Source organism: Chrysemys picta, chromosome 8, assembly GCF_011386835.1.
Source record: "Chrysemys picta bellii isolate R12L10 chromosome 8, ASM1138683v2, whole genome shotgun sequence".
NCBI lineage: Eukaryota > Metazoa > Chordata > Testudines > Emydidae > Chrysemys > Chrysemys picta.
The window spans coordinates 45,203,154-45,224,910 of record NC_088798.1 but is presented as its reverse complement, the minus strand read 5'-3'; the positions used below and the strand labels follow the sequence as shown (position 1 = coordinate 45,224,910).

The following is a 21,757-nucleotide window of genomic DNA, read 5'->3' as shown; positions in this document are numbered from 1 at the left end:
CTATAAACAGGAAGTATGGAAGGGGATTTTCTTTACCTTTGTTACAGCAGCCTTCTGCAATTTGGAAAACAGGATTTAACAAACATGGCCAAATACAAGAAACGCTAGATCTATATTGAACACTTTCTTGTTTCCCCTACACTTTCAAGAATGTAGCATGTTGTTTCAGGTATATTGGCTTGGAGTTGCTAAAGTTGTGTGGAGACTGGGTAACTCTGGGAAATGTTGACATTTGGGCTTTTAACGAGTTAGAGCAGAGGTTCTCAAACTGGGGGGCTGGCTCCCTGGGGGGGCATGGAATACATTCCAGGGGGGGCACAAGCTTTAGGGGGAGGGAAGAGGGGAAATGTACTGTGCACATTTTACCCACAACATGAATACCTAGAAAAGCTGATTCCTCCAGACCTTTCAGGTCCTCAGATGGTGCTGTGCATTTGACTCTATACGGCACTGTGTATTTTGACAGATTTCGATCATATATCATGCATTGCATTACACAAAGTCATTGCCATCTGTATGTTAATCCGTTTGCTATGACTCAGTGTGCACATTTAATTGCAAGCATGGACCACAATCATAATTTTGCTTTTGCTCTTCTCACAATGGATCCTTGGCTCATTCGTGCAACAAGAAAAAAACAAGTGAAAAACAAAGAAGCCGAAACGGATTCAAGTGAAGTGCTGCCACCACATATATTGGTATATGTACTTGTGTGGCACGGTGTGCGTGTGTAAATTACTATAGACACAAAGAAGGGGGGGAATTATCAAATAAGTTTGAGAATCACTGAGTTAGAGTAATAGAGTTTAAGGCCAGAAGGGACCATCAGATCATCTAGTCTGACCTCTTGTATTTCACGGGCTGCCAACACCACCCAGCACCTACAACCCAACAACCAAAATTAGACCCAAATAGTACAGCCCACAGAAGTCTAGACCATTTGTCACAGGGAGAGGCTAGGAGGATGCACCAATACCATAGGCCCCTGCAATGGCAGGGAAATGACAGATATACTCACATAATCCTGGCAAGAGGCCTACACGCACATACCGCAGAATGCAAAAACCCACCAAGATTACAGCAAATTTGACCTGGGGGGAAAATTCCTTCCCAACATACATCTCAAAAGTTTCTGCATCTGACCATCTTTGTCTCCTCTCCTCCTCAGGTCAGTTCTTGTGCTAACTCAGTAGCCGATCTCTTTCCAGACCCAATTCCTAGGAGGCCCCCACCCCCACAACTATCACTGAAACTCCACTTTAGCTGTTCACTGCTCCAATATTTGCTAGTGACTGGTTTTTAAACCTAGCCAAACTAGGGCAGTACCGCCCTCCTGTTAAGGGATACTCAGAAAGCACCGAGTTATGCCACACACCTGCAGCAAGTCACTCACAAATCAAGACCACTTTCAAAACACAAAATCATTCTTCTCTCAGAGCATACACCCACAGAAACTCCACTGTTAGCTGCTTGTTTTGGCAAGACTAGCCCCATATAAGATCATATAAGACATGAATGGGTTATTTGCTAGCATCCAATAGTCTTAGACATATAACAGGAATCATCTCGCAGACATTGTCTTTAAAAAGGTCACTAAAAATTGTGTGAAAATGTTCCCAATGCTTTCACAAGTGATTACTTCTTAGAAGTTCTCTTAAGGTTTGTAATTAGGGGTCTGGAGTCTAGAAAACTTTGAGTGCTTGACCTTCAGAACTTTGTTTAAAAACCTGCCCAGTGGATTGCATGCGTCTGGAGCACAGCCATTTGAAGTTCAACTTTGCCTGATGATTCAGGGACCAGAAAGGCATGGTCTTCCTTTGGCTTTCACTTTATTATGCACATAAGTCTTCTTTATCACTTAAGAGAGGGAGTTTTGTACCTTGTCAATAAGACTATCTAAATAATTGGTTTCAGAAAGCCAGCCCTCAACAGAATGATTCTGAGGAAGAAAAAGTCTCCTCCTCCAAAGAGACTCCCTATGCAGTTTTTGTTTGTTTCTTTTTAATGCTTTCTGTGCTGTTCCTTAGACTTGTTTCAGAAAGATGTGGGTAAGAAGCAGGAAAGAAGTAACATTTAAGGGAGATGCTGTGGAGGGCTACATCCATGTTCACTGCTGGTTGAACAGGAAGAGTCCTGTCAGTAACTGAAGGCCCAGGAAGAAAGGGTCTAAATGAAGATAAGGATTATGACCTTACCAACACTCCCCTGTACTATTATCCTTATTTTATAGACCGGGAACTGAAGCACAGATTAAGTGATTTGCCCAGAGTATCTGTAATGGAATGAAAATTGAAATGTGGGTCTCCCACAGCCCAAGGGAGTCCTCTAATCACTGGAGGATCCTTCCTCTCATATATACCATCTCTGCAGGCTGACTTGAACACCAATAGTTGCTCCTCGTTGCCAAATAGACATTCAAAACACATTCAGCCTTTGTGAGAAGCTGCATGTTAAAATGCTGCCTTGTTTTTTATAAGATTACAGCTGCATAAAAACAGTATATTTGAAATAGTAAAGAAAGAAAAAACATCCAAGAGCTTCAAAGCAGTTCAGTATTTTATTGTACAATTGCTTTAGGCATTAGTACAAAGTAGCGTAAAAAAAAAAACCTGTACATAATACAAAATAAAATGACAATTGTGGAGTAAATTTGCATCTTTAAGTAATCACTTTTGACACTAATTTGTTTCCCCCCTTAAAAGCATTTAACCATTTTGAATACACACATATATACACACACATTTTCAAAGATAGTATCTACATTTTAGTGGTAGGCGGTACCAAGTGTATCCATTACCATTCGAATAGCTTGCAGAGGATCTACAATTTCTTGCATGTTATCTTTCCTTAAAACCCAGTCTGGTTTAATTCTGAAAAAAGAATTGCTTGAAATTAGACAACAGTATATTTTCACAAGAAAAAAAAGCAGGTTAATTTAAAATTCTTACCGTGAAACTACTTTTGTTCGTACAGGAGTTACGGGAACAAAGAAACTCCCATTCATGGATGTGTGCATCTTGTGTTTGGAAAGAGTTCTTTCAGCATCCATTTTGTGTTTACGAGCGGTAAGTCTATATAAGCTATGAATACGAGAAGCAGCTCTAGATGTGCTTCGGATGTCCTAAGAAATGCAAATTTCACACAATCAATACTCAAAAGGCAATTTAATAGTAAGTTAATAAATAATGGAAAACTACTCAGTTTGCTCAGTAGTCTACATTTTCACAGAACATGCAGCACTTCTCTCCATGAACACACACTGAAATGTATTTGAACGCAATAGATTTTTAATTTCAGTTGGCATTTCAACATCCTGATGGCATTAGACATTTGAACTATCAGTGACACTGGAAGATACACAAGTAGCTTTATAACCAGATATTTCCAACTAAACTATTTCCAGAAAGGAATTTTATGCCTTGAATGCAGTTTTGTCTAATGATGGTTCCAAAGATACAGCAAATATTAACTAATTCATTTACAGCTGCACCAGTGGAAGTGCTAGATTAGACAAGGCCACAGGTGGATACCAGCAATATTACCACTGAGTATCATAGAGCTGTTCTGAAGGTTTAAAATGACATGTGAATAAACAGCTGGTGGCTATTTATATCTGGAGCCTTACCTACACTAACACTTCCAGTGTTGCTACCACCAATGGAGCTACACTGATGGAAATCGTTTGAGTATACACACAGTTTATTTGTCTGCCACAAACCAGGAAACAATGGTGCATGCCAACATGAAGTCTCACAAACCAACTGTATGGTAAGTAGAATTTGAGAACATTGTAAGTCTTACTGGATTGGAATGGAGAGCAAGGGCAAAGACAATATTTACAAAGTGTCATCAAGAGAAAGTACAAGTGGATTATCAGAAAGAACGGTATGTGAGCTCAGCGTAATTGTCAGTGTTATATATATATATATATATATATATATAGAGGGTAGAAAGACCCAGTTGTGCAACTCAAAGATCATGCACCACACTCAAGGTGAAATACACACCATATTACAGCAACAAGTACTGTTGCAACTGTGGTGGACACTGCTATAGTCAGATGCATATACTTCAAAAGGCAGTCTGAATAATTCAATAGCAACCAGCTGGAAGAAGCCATAAGAAACTACTAAAAATGAAGTACTAAAACTTACAGAAGCTCTCTTTGAATCCTTTAAAAGAATGGCCAACAAACAACATGTTTTTGTGAAAATGCTTCCACCTTTCTCTGAAGTTTTGTCACCAGCCTTTTCTCTGTACATCTGCAGTAGGTCCAGTAATGTATCTACAGAATTTTCCACTTCATAAACTGCTTGAGTAGTTCTTTCATACTTAAAAGGAAGACAGAAAAGCTGATGTAAACAGGTCTCAAATATAGCCCTATCAAGCTCTAAGAAAATAAAGACTACTCTCATTCAGGCCAACCAGGTGATATTTTTATTATGTGGATTGCAGTTCAGATGAAAATTCATTTCTGGGCATTAAGCTACAGTGCCAAATTGCCCTATGATAAATTTTTCTAAAACTTTTTTCTAGAAACTGGGACAGCAGAGGTACATATTGTGCTCTCAGATTACTTAGCCAACTACAATGCAGTTCAATTGTCTAACCAAGGTTTTATCCTTTTAAAATCATGCAAGCCTACAAAAAATATTAAAAATCAGTTTGATTAAAATATACTATTTTTGTAAGGAAAATATTCACTTAGGAAAATGTATTAGACTTGAATTCTAAACATTTTACTGGTTTCAGCACATCACATATGAATGACTGTTTCATAGATCTATATGTTTGTATTATATAGCAAACACTCAAGTTAGTACATATAAAATTCGCTGGTTTTGCAAAATTTCCATCCAAAAACTAGATCTGTAAATAGAACTAATACACCTCCAACCCAAAGTTGTGCTGAGTTAGCTTTAAATAATAATTTCTTATAGAACTGTTGATATCATCTATAGATGTGTCCCCGCCACTCAGATTTTAGTTCGAATAAAATAAATTCATTGAAAGCCGTGATTAAAATTAGACTATTTTATAGGATGTAATAATTGTTCACATTAAGAAAAATAATTTGATGATCTGATTCAAAATAATTTGGCATAATTGGTTTTAAAGTCAGGAAAAGGTTTTTTTTTTTTTTTCCCAAAACTAGCTGTTATTACATTGGATAAATTCATGCTAATCTCTTTGGATAAATGTAAATATCTGTAAATTAGACAGTCCACAACTTATGAGACTTCAAAAGCAAAAACACTGAAATACCTTTGAAACATTAAGCAGGACTTGAACTGAATATTTGATAACTTCCATACAGGGGATACTGCGGTTGCAATTCCGGATCAGAATAAAAATAGTGAAGATTGCTCCGCTCTGGGCCATATTTTCACAACAAAGAGGGGAGAGCCTGGTAACAACCTCTAAAATAAAAGGGTTCATTTGTGAATGCTAATCAAGTTATTTTCAAACAGTAACATTTTTCTTTATTAGGCTTGGCAAATACATTAGAACAAAAACAAAATCAGTTTCAAGCCATGTTTTTAAACTAGGATTTTGAACATTCCGTCAAGACAAAGGTATCCAGCGTATCTGACACTGCATATCAGGTGAAATTAAAAGTAAGTAGGACTTCCTTTATGCCTTAAATGTAGTAAGTAGTACTGCTGGGCATGGGGAAGCCAAGAAGTAGAATAATGTATTCATGACTACATTCTGATGTAGTTCTTTAAGACAGCTTGTTATCAGTGCCATATTCGATTCAGAAGGAAATGGCTTTGCATACTGTTGTGTCCTCTAACTTTGTCACTTTTCCCAGTTGTACTGTAAGCTTGAATATAATCATGTGCTCCCCTTTCTCAGAAGTTTGGGAGTCCACTGCTGTCTTGAGTGCGCCCAATTTTTAATTACGAAAAGAAACTACTAACCTAGATGTTTTAACGCTGCAAGAATGTAAGAAATATGTTTGTATTTTAGGAGATAGTCAATGGCAACTGCAGTTCTGTTACAGAGTTTGTTTTCTTCTTTGCTCTCTTTGTTAGCCATTTCCAAACTGCATCGTAATGCTTTAGTTTTTGCTGTGTCATTTTTCTTCCTCCAAGAATATCCTCTCCACAATGCCTGAGAGAAAACATGGCAGAAAGACTTAACAAATGGAGAAAAGATTTACAAGAAAGAGTTGCTCTAGGATAGACTATTCATTAGAATCTCAAATCAACCTTATATGAGTTTAATAAAATTTTAGTCTCAAAATACTTCAATTGTAGAATTCTAAGTTATAAGCCTATGATCAGATATAATATTCAGTCCTCTGAATACTAGATTCCCAGTTCAAAAATACATCTGTCAGAAATAGCATCTCTTACTATTACTTGATGGCTAGTTGGTATTTAGCTTTCCAATCTAGTATTCATCTTTAAAAAAACAAAACAAAACATATATTATATATAAAAAAGAAGCAGGCTTTTTAAAGAACTATAAAATAGCAGACATGAGCAAAATGGAATTCCCTTATGAGAATTCATATACCTGAAATTTAATTATTCCATTCTTCAGCTTTCTTCTGTGTTTGTAGAAAAGGAATTTTCGTACAGCTCTTTGGATTGTGGTTGCAGCCTCATTTCTCTGTTTCAGCCATCTTCGAACCATTCGCTGTATTTTAATGATTTTCTGATGATCCTGTAGACTTTTTTTTTGTTTAAGTCTTGCTCGAAACCACCTCTGTTTAAGATAAATGGGCGTTTTTAAAAGACAAATTAAGCTTGCTTTCTTTTCCCGATACCACCACACATGCATGTATGCACACACTTCTTGTAACTTCAAAATTGATAGAGTAAGGACTAAAATCTGAATTTATCAAGGATTTAACTGATGCAAAGCCAGGAACTGAACACCATGCTAGCAAAGGTGCAGCTTCGAAGGGGCTGGGATCACCTAAATAAGGTGGGGAAGTGTACCACTGGACTGGACTGTGGTGGTAGTAATGGGGCTGGGTGATTAGCGCTCACTTGGCAGAGGTGGATGGGGAAAGAAGTTGCTAGCCCCATCCTTAATCCAGTTGCAGGGTCTCCTTTGATGCTGGGGACTAGGCTGATCACCAGTTTTGGGGTCTGGAAAGGATTTTTCCTATATAGTAAATTTGCCTGTTTTGGCATGTGGATTTTTTTCACCTTCCATTTAGCAGCCTGCGTCTTGTTTTGGGGAGATTAAATTAGTTGTCTCAATTTAGGCAAGTCCCTGTGTGATTGGTTGGGTTAGAACAGGGTAGTCAATAGGTAGACTGCAGGCCAAATCTGGACTACCAGATGCTTTTGAACAGACCGTGAAATCTTTTTATTTACTTATTATCATTATTGTTATTATTTTCTCTGGAGTCTGGACCTTGACCAAGAAGTTTGAATCTTAACAAAAAATAATTGATTACCCCTGGGTTAGAAAGTGTCCAAATAAGGTCCCTGTAACCTAGTTGGGGTTGTTTACACATTGGTCCTGAGCATGCTATTGCATGTTTAAGGGATATCACTCCATGTCTCATGCAGCTTGTGATTCCCCTTCATCTTATCTCTCCTCCCTCCAGCATAGAGAAGGGAGTGGGTCAGGACTCTGGTTTCCAGTCAGGGTCACTAGCAGGCCTGAGAGTGTAGAGGGGGCATGGCCTTCACATCCACAATGGGGCCACTGGTGACAGTTGATGACAGCACTGCAACAACCCTGCTGGATAGTTTAGTGATTACTCCAGTTAGGTAATAGTTGAAGAGAATGAGTAGTGTGCAACAGCTCCTTCCTCCCAATAATGCTAACCTGAACACATAGGACGGAAGAGATCTGCATTTGTGCATGTTTCAATACAAGGTGAATTCTGAATGCTCTCTGAATTTTAATAGCAGAGAGATGATGATATGCAGCAGCTGAAAAACAAAGCAGCCGCTTCTTCTGTTTCTGGTCTAAAATCTGTAGAAAGAAAAACAGAGTCAGGAAACAGCATTAGTAATCAAATCGAAAGTTAGTCTTTGCTACATCATCATCATAACTCAGAAATGGAGTTACAAAAAAAAAAAAAAAATAGCAGGGGTTAGTGTAATGTCTGAAACAGAGTTTTTCACTGTAGCTTAACTCCTAATCAATCTTATATATTTTTAATGTCTATGTAGTTATAATCACTTAAAAAGACACTTACCTTTTTTCTCACTAGCCACCCTCGGAAAAATGCTTGCAGTTTAATAGCAGCTTTTCTAGTTTTGATGTATTTTATGCATTCAAGTCTTCCTTCTTGCCTAGCTCGTATATGTTTCTGGATGACCAAAGCAGCAGCTTTTTGTTGATGAAACTTGTGTCTTTCTTTGAAGCCTCTATAAGCTGCCTGAATCAAACATGCAGCCTGCTGCTTCTAGAAGATAAATTGTGTGTTGATAGTCAAGTGCACTTTTTCTTGTCATAGTGGAAGTACGTTAGGTTTTCATGTTTATTGTGTTACCATCTATTGCAGGGGTGGGCAAACTTTTTGGTCCAAGGGCCACATTGGGGAATAGAAATTGTATGGAAGGCCATGAATGCTCATAATATTGGGGTTGGGGTGCAGGAGATGGGGTGGGCTCTGGGGGGGTGGGGCTGGGGATGAGAGGTTTGGGGTGCAGGAGGGTGCTCCGGACCAGTACCAAGGGGTTTGGAGAGCAGGAAAGGGATCAGGGCTGGGGCAGAGGTGCGGGAAGGGGTGCAGGCTCTGGGGTGGGGGTGGGGCTGGGGATGAAAGGTTTGGGATGCAGGAGGATGTTCTGGGCTGGGACTGAAAGGTTTGGAGAGTAGGAGGGGGATCAGGGATGGGGCAGAGGGTTGGGACGTCGGGAGAGGCTCGGGGTGCAGGCTCCAAGCGGCGCTTACCTCAAGCGGCTCCCGGAAGCAGTGGCATATCCCTTCTCCAGCTCCTACGCAGAGGCGCAGCCAGGCGGCTCTGCGTCCTGTCCCATCCGCAGGCACCGCCCATGCAGCTCACAGTAGAGCATGTAGGAGCCGGCGCGGGGCCATGACGCAGCTTCCAGGAGCCGCATGGTGCGGCCCCACCTGGAGCACTGGAGTGGAGCCAAGCCGTGTGGTGCGGCCCCAGATCCAGCGCCCTGGCTGGAGCTGGGCCTAGCCGCATGGTGCAGCTCACGGGTCGGCTTAAAACGGCCCATGGGCCGTAGTTTGCCCACCCCTGATCTATTGTAAGGTGGAAAGAAGTGGCCATGGATCAAAAATAAAATGAAGGTGCCACTAAATTTCTTACTTAAATTCAACTCAGCAAGTCAATCAGCATTCATTAATAGCAGTAGGAATTTTCCCAACTTAGAGGCTTTTTCCCTCCTTAAAGGACTTAAAAATGTTGGCAGTGGATTTTATTTTAAGCAGGTTGGCCATGATGGCAATAGACCATTTTGACATTTATTTAAAGAGCAGGTCTTATTGTTATCAGTATAGATTAGGCAAATGCAATATTTGGCATAGTTTAAGTGACTGGGATCTTGTTTGCTCTCAAAGTAAAAGGAAACCTGAACCTTTAGGGAAATGGGAGAGTTCAAAAAGGGGCGGGGGGGGGAACAACTCTGATATATTTCTTAGGTATCAGTCACAACTCAGTGCAATCTTAGTTCTAGTTTTACTTCTCTTTTCCCCTTCCATACTTAATATTTTGGTGACAAACTTTTTTTTTTAAATAGCAGCAAGTATTATAAGTAGGGCTGTCAAGCGATTAAAAAATTAATCTCAATTAATCGCACTAACAATAATAGAATACTGTTTATTTAAATATTTTTGGATGTTTTCTACATTTTCAAATATATTGATTTCAGTTACAACACAGAATACAAAGTGTATAGTGCTGACTTTATATTTGTTTTTTATTACAAGTATTTGCACTGTAAAAAACAAATAGTATTTTTCAATTCATCTAATACAAGTACTGTAGTGCAATCTCTTTATCATGACAGTTGATCTTACCAATGCAGAATTATGTACAAAAAAAACTGCATTCAAAAATAAAAAAATGTTGAGCCTGCAAGTCCACTCAGTTCTATTTCTTGTTCAGCCAATTGCTCAAACAAGTTTTTACACTTGCAGAAGATAATGCTGCCCCCTTCTTGCTTACAACGTCACCTGAAAATTAGAACGGGCGTTCGCATGGTACTGTTGTAGCCGGCGTCGCAAGATATTTACGTGCCAGATGTGCTAAAGATTCATGTGTCCCTTCATGCTTCAACCACCATTCCAGAGGACATACGTCCATGCTGATGATGGGTTCGTCTCGATAACAATCCAAAGCAGCATGGACTGACGCATGTTCATTTTCATTATCTGAGCAGAAGGTTGATTTTTTTTTTTTGGTGGTTCTGTAGTTTCCGCATTGGAGTGTTGCTCTTTTAAGACTTCTGAAAGCATGCTCCACATCTCGTCCCTCTCAGATTTTGGAAGGCACTTCAGATTCTTAAAACCTTGGGTTGAGTGCTGTAGCTATCTTTAGAAATCTCACATTGGTACCTTCTTTGAGTTTTGTCAAATCTGCAGTGAAAGTGTTCTTAAAATGAACAACATGTGCTGGGTCATCATCCAAGACTGCTATAACATGAAATATATGGCAGAATGTGGGTAAAAGAGCAGGGGACATACAATTCTCCCCCAAGGAGTTCAGTCACAAATTTAATTAACGCTTTTTTTTTTTTTGAAAAAGCGGCAACAGCATGGAAGCATGTCCTGTGGAATGGTGGCTGAAGCATGAATGTTTAGCATATCTGGCACGTAAATACTTTGCAATGCTGGCTACAAAAGTGCCATGCAAATGCCTATTCTCACTTTCTGCTGACATTATAAATAAGAAGAGGGCAGCATTATCTCCTGTAAATGTAAATAAACTTGTTAGTCCTACTTCTTGTTCAGCCAAACGCTAAGACAGAGTGGACTTGCAGGCTCTGAAGTTTTACATTATTTTGTTTTTAAGTGCAGTTACGTAACAACAAAAATCTACATTTGTAAGTTGCACTTTCATGACAAAGATTGCATTACAGTACTTGTACGAGGTGAATTGAAAAATACTATTTCTTTTGTTTATCATTTTTACAGTGCAAATATTTGTACACCTCTACCTGATATAACACGAATTTGGATATAATGCGGCAAAGCAGTGCTCCGGAGGGGCGGGGCTGCGCACTCTGGTGGATCAAAGCAAGTTCAATAGAACGCAGTTTCACCTATAACGCAGTAAGATTTTTTGGCTCCCGAGGACAGCGTTATATCGAGGTAGAGGTGTAATCAAAAATATACACTTTCAATTACAACACAGAATACTATATGAAAATGTAGAAAAACCATCCAAAGTATTTAATAAATTTCAATTGATATTCTACTGTTTAAGAGTGCAATTAAAACTGATTAGTCGCAATTAATTTTTTAATCGCGATTAACTTTTTTTGAGTTAATCGTGAGTTACTGTGATTAATCGACAGCCCTAATTAAAAGTAAAGCAGATAACAACAGCTACAGTGAAGAATTACTGTGTTCCCTTGTTAACTTCAATGGGACTATTCAAAGTGTCGAAAGTTAAGCACACTCTTAAGTCTTTGCTGATAGTGGACTTCACTTTGGCATTTTCTGACTTAAGTACTTCTATTTTCAACTTAAACATTTTCTTTAGGAAAAATTAACTTGAATAAAAGTAGTTATATATCAAAAGTGAAGAACAGGCTCACTTTTTAGAGAGAAAGCTAAATTATTGGCCGAGTACATTACACAAGTTTAACATTACACTGAAAATATTTAACATTCAACACCACCCCGTCTTAGCTGAATTTAAGAGTGAAAATACCTTTTTAATCTGTTTCCTAGTACTGTATCTTCTGTAACCTGATTGAATCTTAACTGCAGCTTCCTTGGTTGCTAGGAATTGTAGCAGAATTGTTTTTGCAGTAAGGGTTTCTCTCCATCTCCTCTGAATAGTAACTGTGGAGGCCTTCATTTTCAAAAACCTAATGCAAATGAACATTTTAGCTTTTCTAAAAAAGACTCATGAGTTTTAAAAAATGAAAAAAGTTTTCATTTGCATTTATTTATTGCTATCAGCAGAAGATTAGCAAGATAAGTGGCATTCATTGGAAAGTTATCAAGTCCATAGAAATTTTGGTACGTACACACACACACACACACAGGCCCACCTCTTAAGGCTCAAGACTAGTTAAAGTCAATGGAAACATGAATCATTGGAGTAAACGAGTAAAAAGTGACTTGAGAAATTTTAGATCTTGTCTCAAGACAAATAAGTAGAAAACAAAAATAAGTTTTACTTTGGAGCAGGATACTAGAACTTTAATTAAAATAGAAAAAATGAAACCAAGTTTTTCATTCGGGAGTTTTCAAAACTCAAACATAACTCTTGAGAAGAAAGCAGCGTAGTAAAACTAAACTTCACATATGGAGATGAAAGCAGGTAAAGCATCTGCAGCTGGCTCTCCCCTTCTGTCTTTCCAAGATTAACAAACACAAAACTCACACCAAATACAAAGATTAAGCCCCAACCCTCAAAGATGTAAACATGTGAATAACTTTATGCACATTAGCCACAAGGAGTCAATGGATTACTCGTACTTGAGTCTTTGCAGAATCAGGGCCTAAGAGAGGACAGAGATTTGCCAGACTACAAAACAAGATTAAGTTATGAAACAATAAATAGCTCAAGACCATGAAAAGATGTGCGTCACACAACAATAGTACATTACCAGGTCCTCTGCCGTTTGCTTTTGAAATAACCTTGAATGACACAAGTAGCTTTTACCACAGCTGTATATTCTTTTCGTGCTCTGTATCTTCTGAACCAGGCTTGAATTGTTCGTGCAGCTCTCATTTTACCAGCCAACTGCCTGGCTTTAAAACCCCTAAATAAAGCCTATCAAACAAAAAAAAACAAACAAACAAGCAATTAATTTTGTATTTAATGGCACAAACTAGGAAACGCCCCACTTCTCCAATTAGTCACTTCTGCCTGAATGTCTTTTTTAAATCTTATTGTTACAAGTTGCACACAAGATTACTAGAAAGGGGGGTGGGGGAAATCTTGTCAGTTTCTTTACTATAGCACTTTGTGTATAGTCAGTTTCTCCTGCACACAGCAAGAGAGAGAGAGAGAAAGTAGAAGCTGGGGAATACTACACACACTTCCATCAATGTAAGTTTCAGCAAGAAAAAAAAATCCCAAAATGAATAAAGATAAAAGTTACAGATTTTAAAGATAATGGTGGAACAACCTGAAACCTAACTGCAACTACTTTGATTTGAAGCTGTTTTTGTTGTTCAATATTTCAAAGGTGATGGGCTCAGTAGCACTGCTGTATTTACAGAGTTGGAAACTTGTAGTTAAGGTATTGTTGTCTCTAACTAAATCCATGGTAAATCCTAGCATATTTTAGTTTATACTGTACTTTTTTTTCTGCTCTTACCATAAACTGTGGCTCTACTCACCAATTTCACTTTTTGTAAGTGGCCAATCAAATTATTTCTGCATCTATATTATGGGAATTTGGGATGCTGAGGATCTCCCACCTTACGCGCTCTCTGTTTTGAAGGCAGAAGCCCAGTCACCTGTCTAGGTACACTTGCACATTAGTAAGAAGTGAGGTTAGATAAGGCAGCAGAAACTATCTCAGGCACTCCAGCAACTGAAAAATAAATGGGAGGGTTTCCCCCTTCTCCCAAACAAAAAATCTGGAACATTATAAGAAACCCTAAAACTCCTACTCCCCTTTTTGGGCTGTGCAGGAGAAGGAAATGTAAAAAGGGCAAGGCGTATCTTGGCACCCCCTACTCCAGGAAGCTACGGCAGTCCAAGGAGAAATCCCCTGTCCCCCAAAACAAGATAGCTAAGGGGACTAGGGAAAAAAATCATTTGCAACTCTTCCCACAAACAAACAGCCTATGGGAGTAGCAAGAGACATACCCAACCAAAAAGAGTGGGAAACACCAGAAGGGAGCTCAGAGGACCAGTTACTGTGAACCCACTGGTTAGTTCCTCACTACAGTCTGTGGAGCCAAGAGCAGTGCTCTCTACTTTCTCCCAGCAGCCCTTTGACCTGTCACAGAGGGACGGAAGACTGGGTTTCTGAGTGTTTCTCCTCAAATTCCTAGACATATCTCTGGATTCATGGACCACACCTTCTTCCCTCTGATGTTCGGCTGCCTCCCATCCACTCTTGAAAAATATAAATCTCTATATAGAGATTATATATATATATATATATATATATATATATATATATATATATATATATATATATATATATATAAAGAGAGAGAGAGAGAGAGAGAGAGACAGGGGCCTCAAACATCTAACGTTAACAAGTTTTTTAAAAGGAATCAAGATCAGCCATTTACTCACCCTAAAAGAGAGCCTTTTAAAGAGGGATGAAAGAGACTATGCAAAAATGGCATCTTCCTACCCCTTGCTCTATGTATATTGTCATAGCTTCTCACTTTGACAAAATAAGTTACTACTTTTACTCTACTTACCACTCCAGAGCCCACACGTTTAAGTAAATGAGCTGGCTTCCATTCCTTCTCGTATCAGTATAACTATTAAATTATCATTAGTCTAATCTGTACAAACCGACTGAATACGAGGGCATAGTTTAACCTGAAGAATCTTTGTTTCCTGCACAAGCAGGAAAAACACCAACTTCACTTTCGCAGCCTGAAAGTTGAGTTTGTAGAACTAGAATTTAGGAAAAGTTATTACTTGTAAAACAAGCATTTTGAACGTGGAAGTCACTAACAATGCCATTTTTAAAGTCACCTTTCAGAGTATAACTGATTCATCCGTTGATCATTGTTATAGCAGTTACATCAATCATGCTTCAGAAACCTAGTACATACTGGCAACCAGTATTGCACTTTTGGTCTTGTTTTTAAACAGAATTTATATTACAGTTTGTCATCAGATGTTACAGTATTAACCAGGGATGTATACAACACAACACATATTGCATTTTCACATACCTGAATTTTTATTGTGCTTTGTTTAATTTTCTGAATCTTTCTCCGCTCGATGAATCCCCTGATTCTAGACTGTATAATTATAATGCTCTTCCGGGTTCTTAAGTAAGCTCCTCTTTGGTGTTTCATAGCTAAATATGATCTATAGTGCTGCTGTAATACAAATACAGCCTTTCTGTAGGTCATATACTGTAATTTGGTTTTATTCATCAAGTAGTAAGTCTGCAACGTAACAGCTGCTGCTCTGAGTCGAAGAAATTTTCTTCGATGCACAGCCATGTGAAGAAAAGACTGAATCTTTCTTGCAGCACGTTTTTGCTTTGCCATTTTTCTTATTACTGTTCCACGATAGGCAGACTGAATAATTATTATGGCTTGCCTTTGGGCAGAGTACTCAGCTTTCTGTAAACGAGCCATTCGACAGGCTCTGTACCATCGCTGAATCGCAACTGTTGAATCCCGAATTGCTTTGTAGCGAGTCTTCATTCTATGGCATCGGAACGCCGACTGAATTGTTATTGCTGCCGTCTTCTTCTTAAGAAAACGTCTCCTGTCTAAGTACATCTGTAAGACTGATTGAATACGCCGAACTGCTTGAATGATTGTAGCCAACTGCCTAGCTTTTTTAGCACGAAAAGCAGACTGAAGACAAAGGGCAGCCTTTTTAATTTTGGTATAGTTTTTTACTTCAGCTCCTCTTGCCCTGTTAGCTCTGAACCTTTGCTGTACAACTCTGACTGCCCAGCGTAACTGTTTATAATGATTATGCTGTTTGTGCATACGATAAAGAGACTGTATTATAGTTGCTGATGCATGCATGATTTTCAGTTCTTGTCGTGCTTTCATGCCTCTATAAGCAGCCTGAATGACCAGCACAGATTTCTGAATTGTCAGATATCTCTTCCGTTGAACTTTTCCTTTAACATAGAATCTGTAATAATTCTGTATGACTACAGCTGCAATTTTCATTCTCTGGTAGGAGATTTTAATCCTATGCATTCTAAATGCTGACTGTATTGTGCTGGCAGCCAAATGCATATGCTGAATGTTTCTTCTTGTTTGAATACCCCTGTACAGAGACTGTATACGAATAACTGCTCTACGAAAAGAAAGGTATTCCTGAGTGTGCCGTCTTACCAAAATTAAAGCTCTGTATCTTCTCTGAAGGACAACAGCAGCAGCTTTAAGGGAAAGATACCTTTGTCGTTCTTTAAATGTTTTAAAACGTCTCTGAAGAACAGCAGCAGCATGGCACATTTCTTGATGTTTTTTTCTTGCCCTCATCTCTCGAAAAGCTCTCTGGATGCAAGTTGCTGCTTTCTTCATAGAAGAGTACTGCTGTACTGCAATTTCTCTCAGTTTACTGGCTCTGTATCTTTTCTGTATTACTTGGGTTGCCCACTGTACTTTTTTGTAATAACAACTTTGCCTGTACATTCGATAATTGCTTTGTATAATGGTGGCAGCATTATGTTTTTTCTTTAGGAGCCGTCTTGTTTTCATTCCTCTATAGGCAGTCTGAAGAACTAAAACAGAGTTGTACTGTTTTAAATACATTTCTCTCACACGTTTTCCCTCCTTGTAAGCTCGGTAATGTTGTTGTATAGTTATTGAAGCAAATTTGACAGACTGATAGGAAATACACATTCTATACATTCTTAAAGCTGCTTGGATAACTGTAGCAGCCCTGTGCATCTGTTGCATCTTTTTCCTTACCACAAAGCCTCTATAAGCAGACTGTATGGTAACAGCAGCCTTTCGGAGATGAAGATATTCTTGGTGCTGTTGCTTTGCATGTGCTGTTGCTCTATATTTTCTCTGAATCGTAACAGCAGCTACCCTAAGAGAAATATATTTTTTCCTTTTAAGAAAGGATCTAACTCTCCTTTGAAGAAAGGCTGCAGCTACATGCATCATTTTCAAATGTCTCCTGGTTTTCATGCCGCGAAACGCAGCCTGGATACAGAGTATGGCCCTCTTCATAATCCTGTATTTATGTACTTGAACATTTCGTTCTTTGCAAGCACGATACCACTGCTGTATCTGTTTAGTTACCATGGATAACTTTTTGAAATCTTTTTGTTGTCTGTGCATTTGATAATATGACTGTATTATTGTTGCAGATTGATGCATAATTCTTACCTTTCTTCGAACTTTCATGCCTCTATAGGCAGCCTGAAGGACAAGGGATGATCTCTGTAACATTAAGTATTTTTTATGTTCCACTCTCCCTTGACAAAATGCTCTATATCTAATTTGAATTACAGTTGCTGCCAGTTTCACTGCACGATATCTAATGTTTATACGATGCATCTTAAACATGGCTTGAATTGAAATAGCTGCCTGATGCATGCAGTGAATTTGTCGTCTTACTTTTATACCTCTATAAATAGCCTGAATTTTAACAACTGCATTCTTTAAAGACAGATATTCCTGCTTTTGATACTTAGCTTGAACAACTGCACGATACCGCCTTTGAACCAGGATAGTCATAGCTTTAAGTGCTGCATATTTTGTTTTTACTACATAGGATTTGTAGGTTGCTTGTATAATAGTAGCAGCTTTGTTGAGTTCCCATAATTGTTTCCTCACTCTCATCCCACGGAAAGCAGCTTGCAAGACTAAGGCAGCTGCTTTTGTTTTTAGATAAAGTGTACGTTGTTCCTTTTTCATACAGTAAGCTCTGTAGTGTCTCTGAATCACTAAGACAGCTTGTCTCAAAGTTTTCAACTTTGATTGATTTACATGCATTCTGTAATAGGATTGTATGATTACTGCAAATTGATGCTTCCTTTGAATTTGTTTTCTCACAGTTCTTCCTCTCCAAACTGCCTGGAGCTGTACAATGCAGTTATGCAATTCCATATATTCTTGCCGCTGTTTTCTACCTACAATACTGGCTCTATAATGCCGCTGGATAGTTAGCACAGCACTGTTTATAAGCCTGAATCTTTGAGCCTGGAACTTTCTAAAGGCAGTTTGTATTGTAACTGCAGCAGCATGTTGCCTTTGAACCTGTTTTCGTACTTGCCAACCATGAAGAGCTGCTTGAAGAGAAATCACAGCTGCTCTTCTTTTTAAGAAGCTCAGTCTCACTTTGTAACCCGTTTTGTAGGCTCTGTACCACCTCTGAATCACAATAGAGGCCTGAATCATTGCTTGATATTTCATTCTTGCAGCATGAGCTCTAAAAGCTGTCTGGATTTTAACAGTGGCTGTATACTGAAGTTTAAGCATTTTGCGTACTCTATAACCTCTGTAGGCTGCTTGCAAGCAGACAACTGCCTTTTTGACTTTCAAGAATTTCTGCCTCTGACGGACTTGCTCTTGGTATGCACAATAACGATTCTGAATGATAACAGTAGCGGTATACACCCTCAAATAACGTTGCCTATCCCTTTTCATTCTGTAGTAAGCCTGGAGCAAGGTTGCAGCCTCTCTCCAGCTTTGTACTTGTTTTCTGATCAGATGCCCTCGCACTACAGCTTGAACTCTGACACAAGCTTCCTTCAGTTTCCTATATTCTTCTTTAAGTTGAAGGATGTATTTTTGGGAACGGTATCTTCGTTGAACACAGAGTGCTGCCTCTCTTAAAGCACAGTAATGTTTACGTGCTTGTATCATCTTTATAAAAGCCTGAATCTTCACTGCAGCAGCTTTTAAATTTTCAAATTTTTTCTGGGCAACATAAGCACGATAACTTGACTGAATTTTCACCACAGATCTCAATATGTGGGCCTCTTTCCTAGCTTGCATTCTTCTGTAGGCAGATTGTAGCACAATGGCAGCAAGGCGCATTTTCTGGAAAGAAGAGACAGCATTTTTAGATGAAACATGTGCTCTGTATCGAGTTTGAATTATGCAAACAGCATTTTTAGTCTCTTTGTATCTTTTTAGTTGTTGATATTTTCTCACATGCGACTGTAATGTAACAACAGACTGTTTCATGAGTAAAAATCTTCGCTGCTCTTGTCTCATTCTCCAATGTGATTGAACAACATAGACTGCTTTTATTTGTCTATATAACAGACGAGTTTTCCAGCCTCTAAAAGCAGCTTGGAGGACTGTAACTGCTGCACGTTTTTGCAAATAGTTTTCTCTTTGAATTTTACCCAACCGATAAGCTCTGTAATACTTTTGAATCATCAGTATGCATGCCCTTTTTTCCTCATAAACATGTTTAGCCTGAACACATCTAAGCCAGGCTTGAATCTGGATAGCACTTTTTCTAACATGTAAATACTGCTTCAAATCTTTATGCATTCTATACCAAGACTGTATGACAACAGCAGCTTGCTCTCTCTTAGCTAATTTTGAGGCTTGCCATTTTCGGAAAGTAGTTTGCAACACTATTGCAGCTTTAATTTTCTGCTCAATTTTGTGTTTTCTCCATCTTCTAAATGCAGATTGAATGACAAGTGAAGACGACTTTAAAGTTTCATATCTTTGCTGATCTTGTTTTGCCACCAAGGAAGCACGGAAATGTCTCTGAATTGTAACAGTTGCCCAAAGAAGTCGTTTATATGCAGCAGCAGCAATCAACATTCTTATCCTAGCTTGCACAAGGATAGCATAGTATCTTAGCTGCAAATATCTTTTTCTAGCAGAGAATCTCCTCCAGTAAGTCTGCAAAATAGAACAGAATGATAAATTTATGGATTAAACTGAGATTATATTAATATTCAAGTTGGCCTAGAAGTTTCACCCCAAGAGCTAGTTACTTTCTTATTGAAAAAAAGAAAAACAAAAAGAACCCCCAACTTTGCCACTTTCAACATTAATCCTGAGTTTATGGACTATTCGTCTTGTGGGTTCCAATTTATTCACTGCTACCCTATCCCCAGACTAACGGTCCAGAACTTTTTTCATGATCACAAATACAGAATGCATTAAGGCTATTTCTTTTTACATACCAATTCTGTGCCAAAGGGCGAACTATTAAAGCAGTTAAGATTCCCTTTCAAACTATTGAGAAATAAACTGAGAATTAACACAAAGTCCCAGAGTTTTCTTACAAAAAGTTTAACTAGCATTTGGGTTGAAGTCCACAAGTTACTGTTGGGTATTTATTTATATATTCTTATTTATAAGAGTTCTGAATTAAAAGTAACAATAAAGGGGTTCTCATACATATTCAAAGTATGTACCACATCTTAATAGAGAAAATGTCTTAGGTATTAGCACAATCAGGAATGAGACAATAGATGACTACTTCTCCTCCCACTAAAAGCAAGCATCCTGTGGCACCGATAGCAGTTGCTTATATAGAGAAGGATTATTAAGAAATTAATGAATTTTCAGGCTCAGTGCTATTTAGCAGCTGGAAAAGAAGCAAAACAGCACCATGTGATCAGAAATTTAGGAACCACTATTTTAAACCCTTTGGTGTACTAATGGGAAACATTAAAAACAATAGCAAATACCAGCATTACGTCCCATTTGGCACTTTCAAAGGAATAGTCTAGAGTTCTGGGTAGTTTAGTCTGCAGCTACTGAAGGCAGAGAATATTCTGCTTTAAGTCTTTGTGATGACACCAGCAAAACCTCTGACATTGGAATGTGCCTTTTCCTTCAACTTTAAGTAGAGAAGAAGCTTCTTTTAAAAAGCTTTATTGCTTTTTGCCCCTGTTAACTTAATCGTACCTGGATGACTGTAGCAGATTCACTTTTAGTTTCCTCCAGTTTTGCCTTTTTTAATTTCAAAGTTTTCCTCTCAGCTAAATATCTTCTCCAGTGTTTCTGAATGAAAATTGCTGCGTTAACTTTTTTCTGGATGCTCCGGTGAGACAGAAAATTTATTACAGTTGATTGAATAATCCGAGCAGCTTTGTCTTTTTCCTGCAAGGAGTGAATTTCCATTAAAAGTTGTTTGTTTTTTGTTTAAAAACAAAAAACAACAGAGTAGATACCCAAAGCTAAGCCTCCATCGTTTCTTGAAGGAAAATGAGGTCACAGCATTATCAGTTCCAAAAATTTAGTGGAATACACATTTCACTAGATCTTAGTTTGAGTAACAATGTTTATTTCTCCCTCAAACACACATTTTCAAATAAGCTTCATGTGCTTTTTCAGCATCAAAACAGGATCCCTCTAATTGCAATACATAAATGCCAATTAGTAAAACTATGTTGATTATAGTTATTTTCAGAGATGTGTCATGGGAGACAGTTTCCCACTAATAACAAAAGTTAGTTAATATATATGTAGTATCATATTTCAACCCCTCCCCCACCCCTTTAGCTTAGGCGAGAAGATTTGTTATTTTTTCCACCTCCTGTTACTGGAAGCAAACTTTCCTGAAATAGATCTTAGGGATTTCAGCTGGTAAGTCATTATAGATAGTACATGTTATGTTCTTGCCTTCTCCCCTTGGACAATCTTTATTCACATCTTCAGCACTTTTAACTTTAGATATTAGCAGTAGTTCTAGCTTTTAACTTCTATATTAAGGAACTCTTTGACGAAGTTCCTCACCTTGTGCAGTAATGATGGTTCTTCGAGATGTGTGTCCATATATCGATGCTCCACTGTAGGTGTGCTTGTGTCCCTACACTGCTAATCAGAGAACTTTGGTAGCAGTGTCTGCTAGGACCACACGTGTACTGTCTCTCCTCGTGCTGCACCACAAGACTTATCAGCACATGCAGGCTAACCTCCCTTATTTCCTTCTCTACCACAGAGTCATTAACAAGAACTCTGAAGTAGAGGGGAGGAGGGTGGGTGGCGTGTAGTTTATGCTGGGGCTGGGGACTAAATA

The 21,757-nt window shown here is 38.5% G+C and overlaps 1 protein-coding gene across 2 annotated transcripts in view; it reads right to left on the bottom strand.

Annotated features, from left to right (window-relative positions):
• Window positions 1-2,538: 2,538 nt before the first annotated feature.
• The window catches only part of ASPM (assembly factor for spindle microtubules), a 39,378-nt gene continuing 20,159 nt past the window's right edge, over window positions 2,539-21,757 (bottom strand). For both annotated transcript variants that reach the window (XM_065554411.1, XM_065554412.1), the window contains 12 exons: window positions 20,644-20,838; window positions 15,004-19,626; window positions 12,735-12,901; window positions 11,828-11,987; window positions 8,174-8,383; window positions 7,798-7,947; window positions 6,526-6,717; window positions 5,925-6,117; window positions 5,266-5,420; window positions 4,155-4,331; window positions 2,949-3,121; window positions 2,539-2,870 (listed from right to left, as the gene is read on the bottom strand). In XM_065554411.1, the coding sequence (XP_065410483.1) occupies window positions 2,765-2,870; window positions 2,949-3,121; window positions 4,155-4,331; window positions 5,266-5,420; window positions 5,925-6,117; window positions 6,526-6,717; window positions 7,798-7,947; window positions 8,174-8,383; window positions 11,828-11,987; window positions 12,735-12,901; window positions 15,004-19,626; window positions 20,644-20,838 (6,501 nt within the window). In that variant the 3' untranslated portion in view covers window positions 2,539-2,764. The remainder of the gene's footprint in view (window positions 2,871-2,948; window positions 3,122-4,154; window positions 4,332-5,265; window positions 5,421-5,924; window positions 6,118-6,525; window positions 6,718-7,797; window positions 7,948-8,173; window positions 8,384-11,827; window positions 11,988-12,734; window positions 12,902-15,003; window positions 19,627-20,643; window positions 20,839-21,757) is intronic.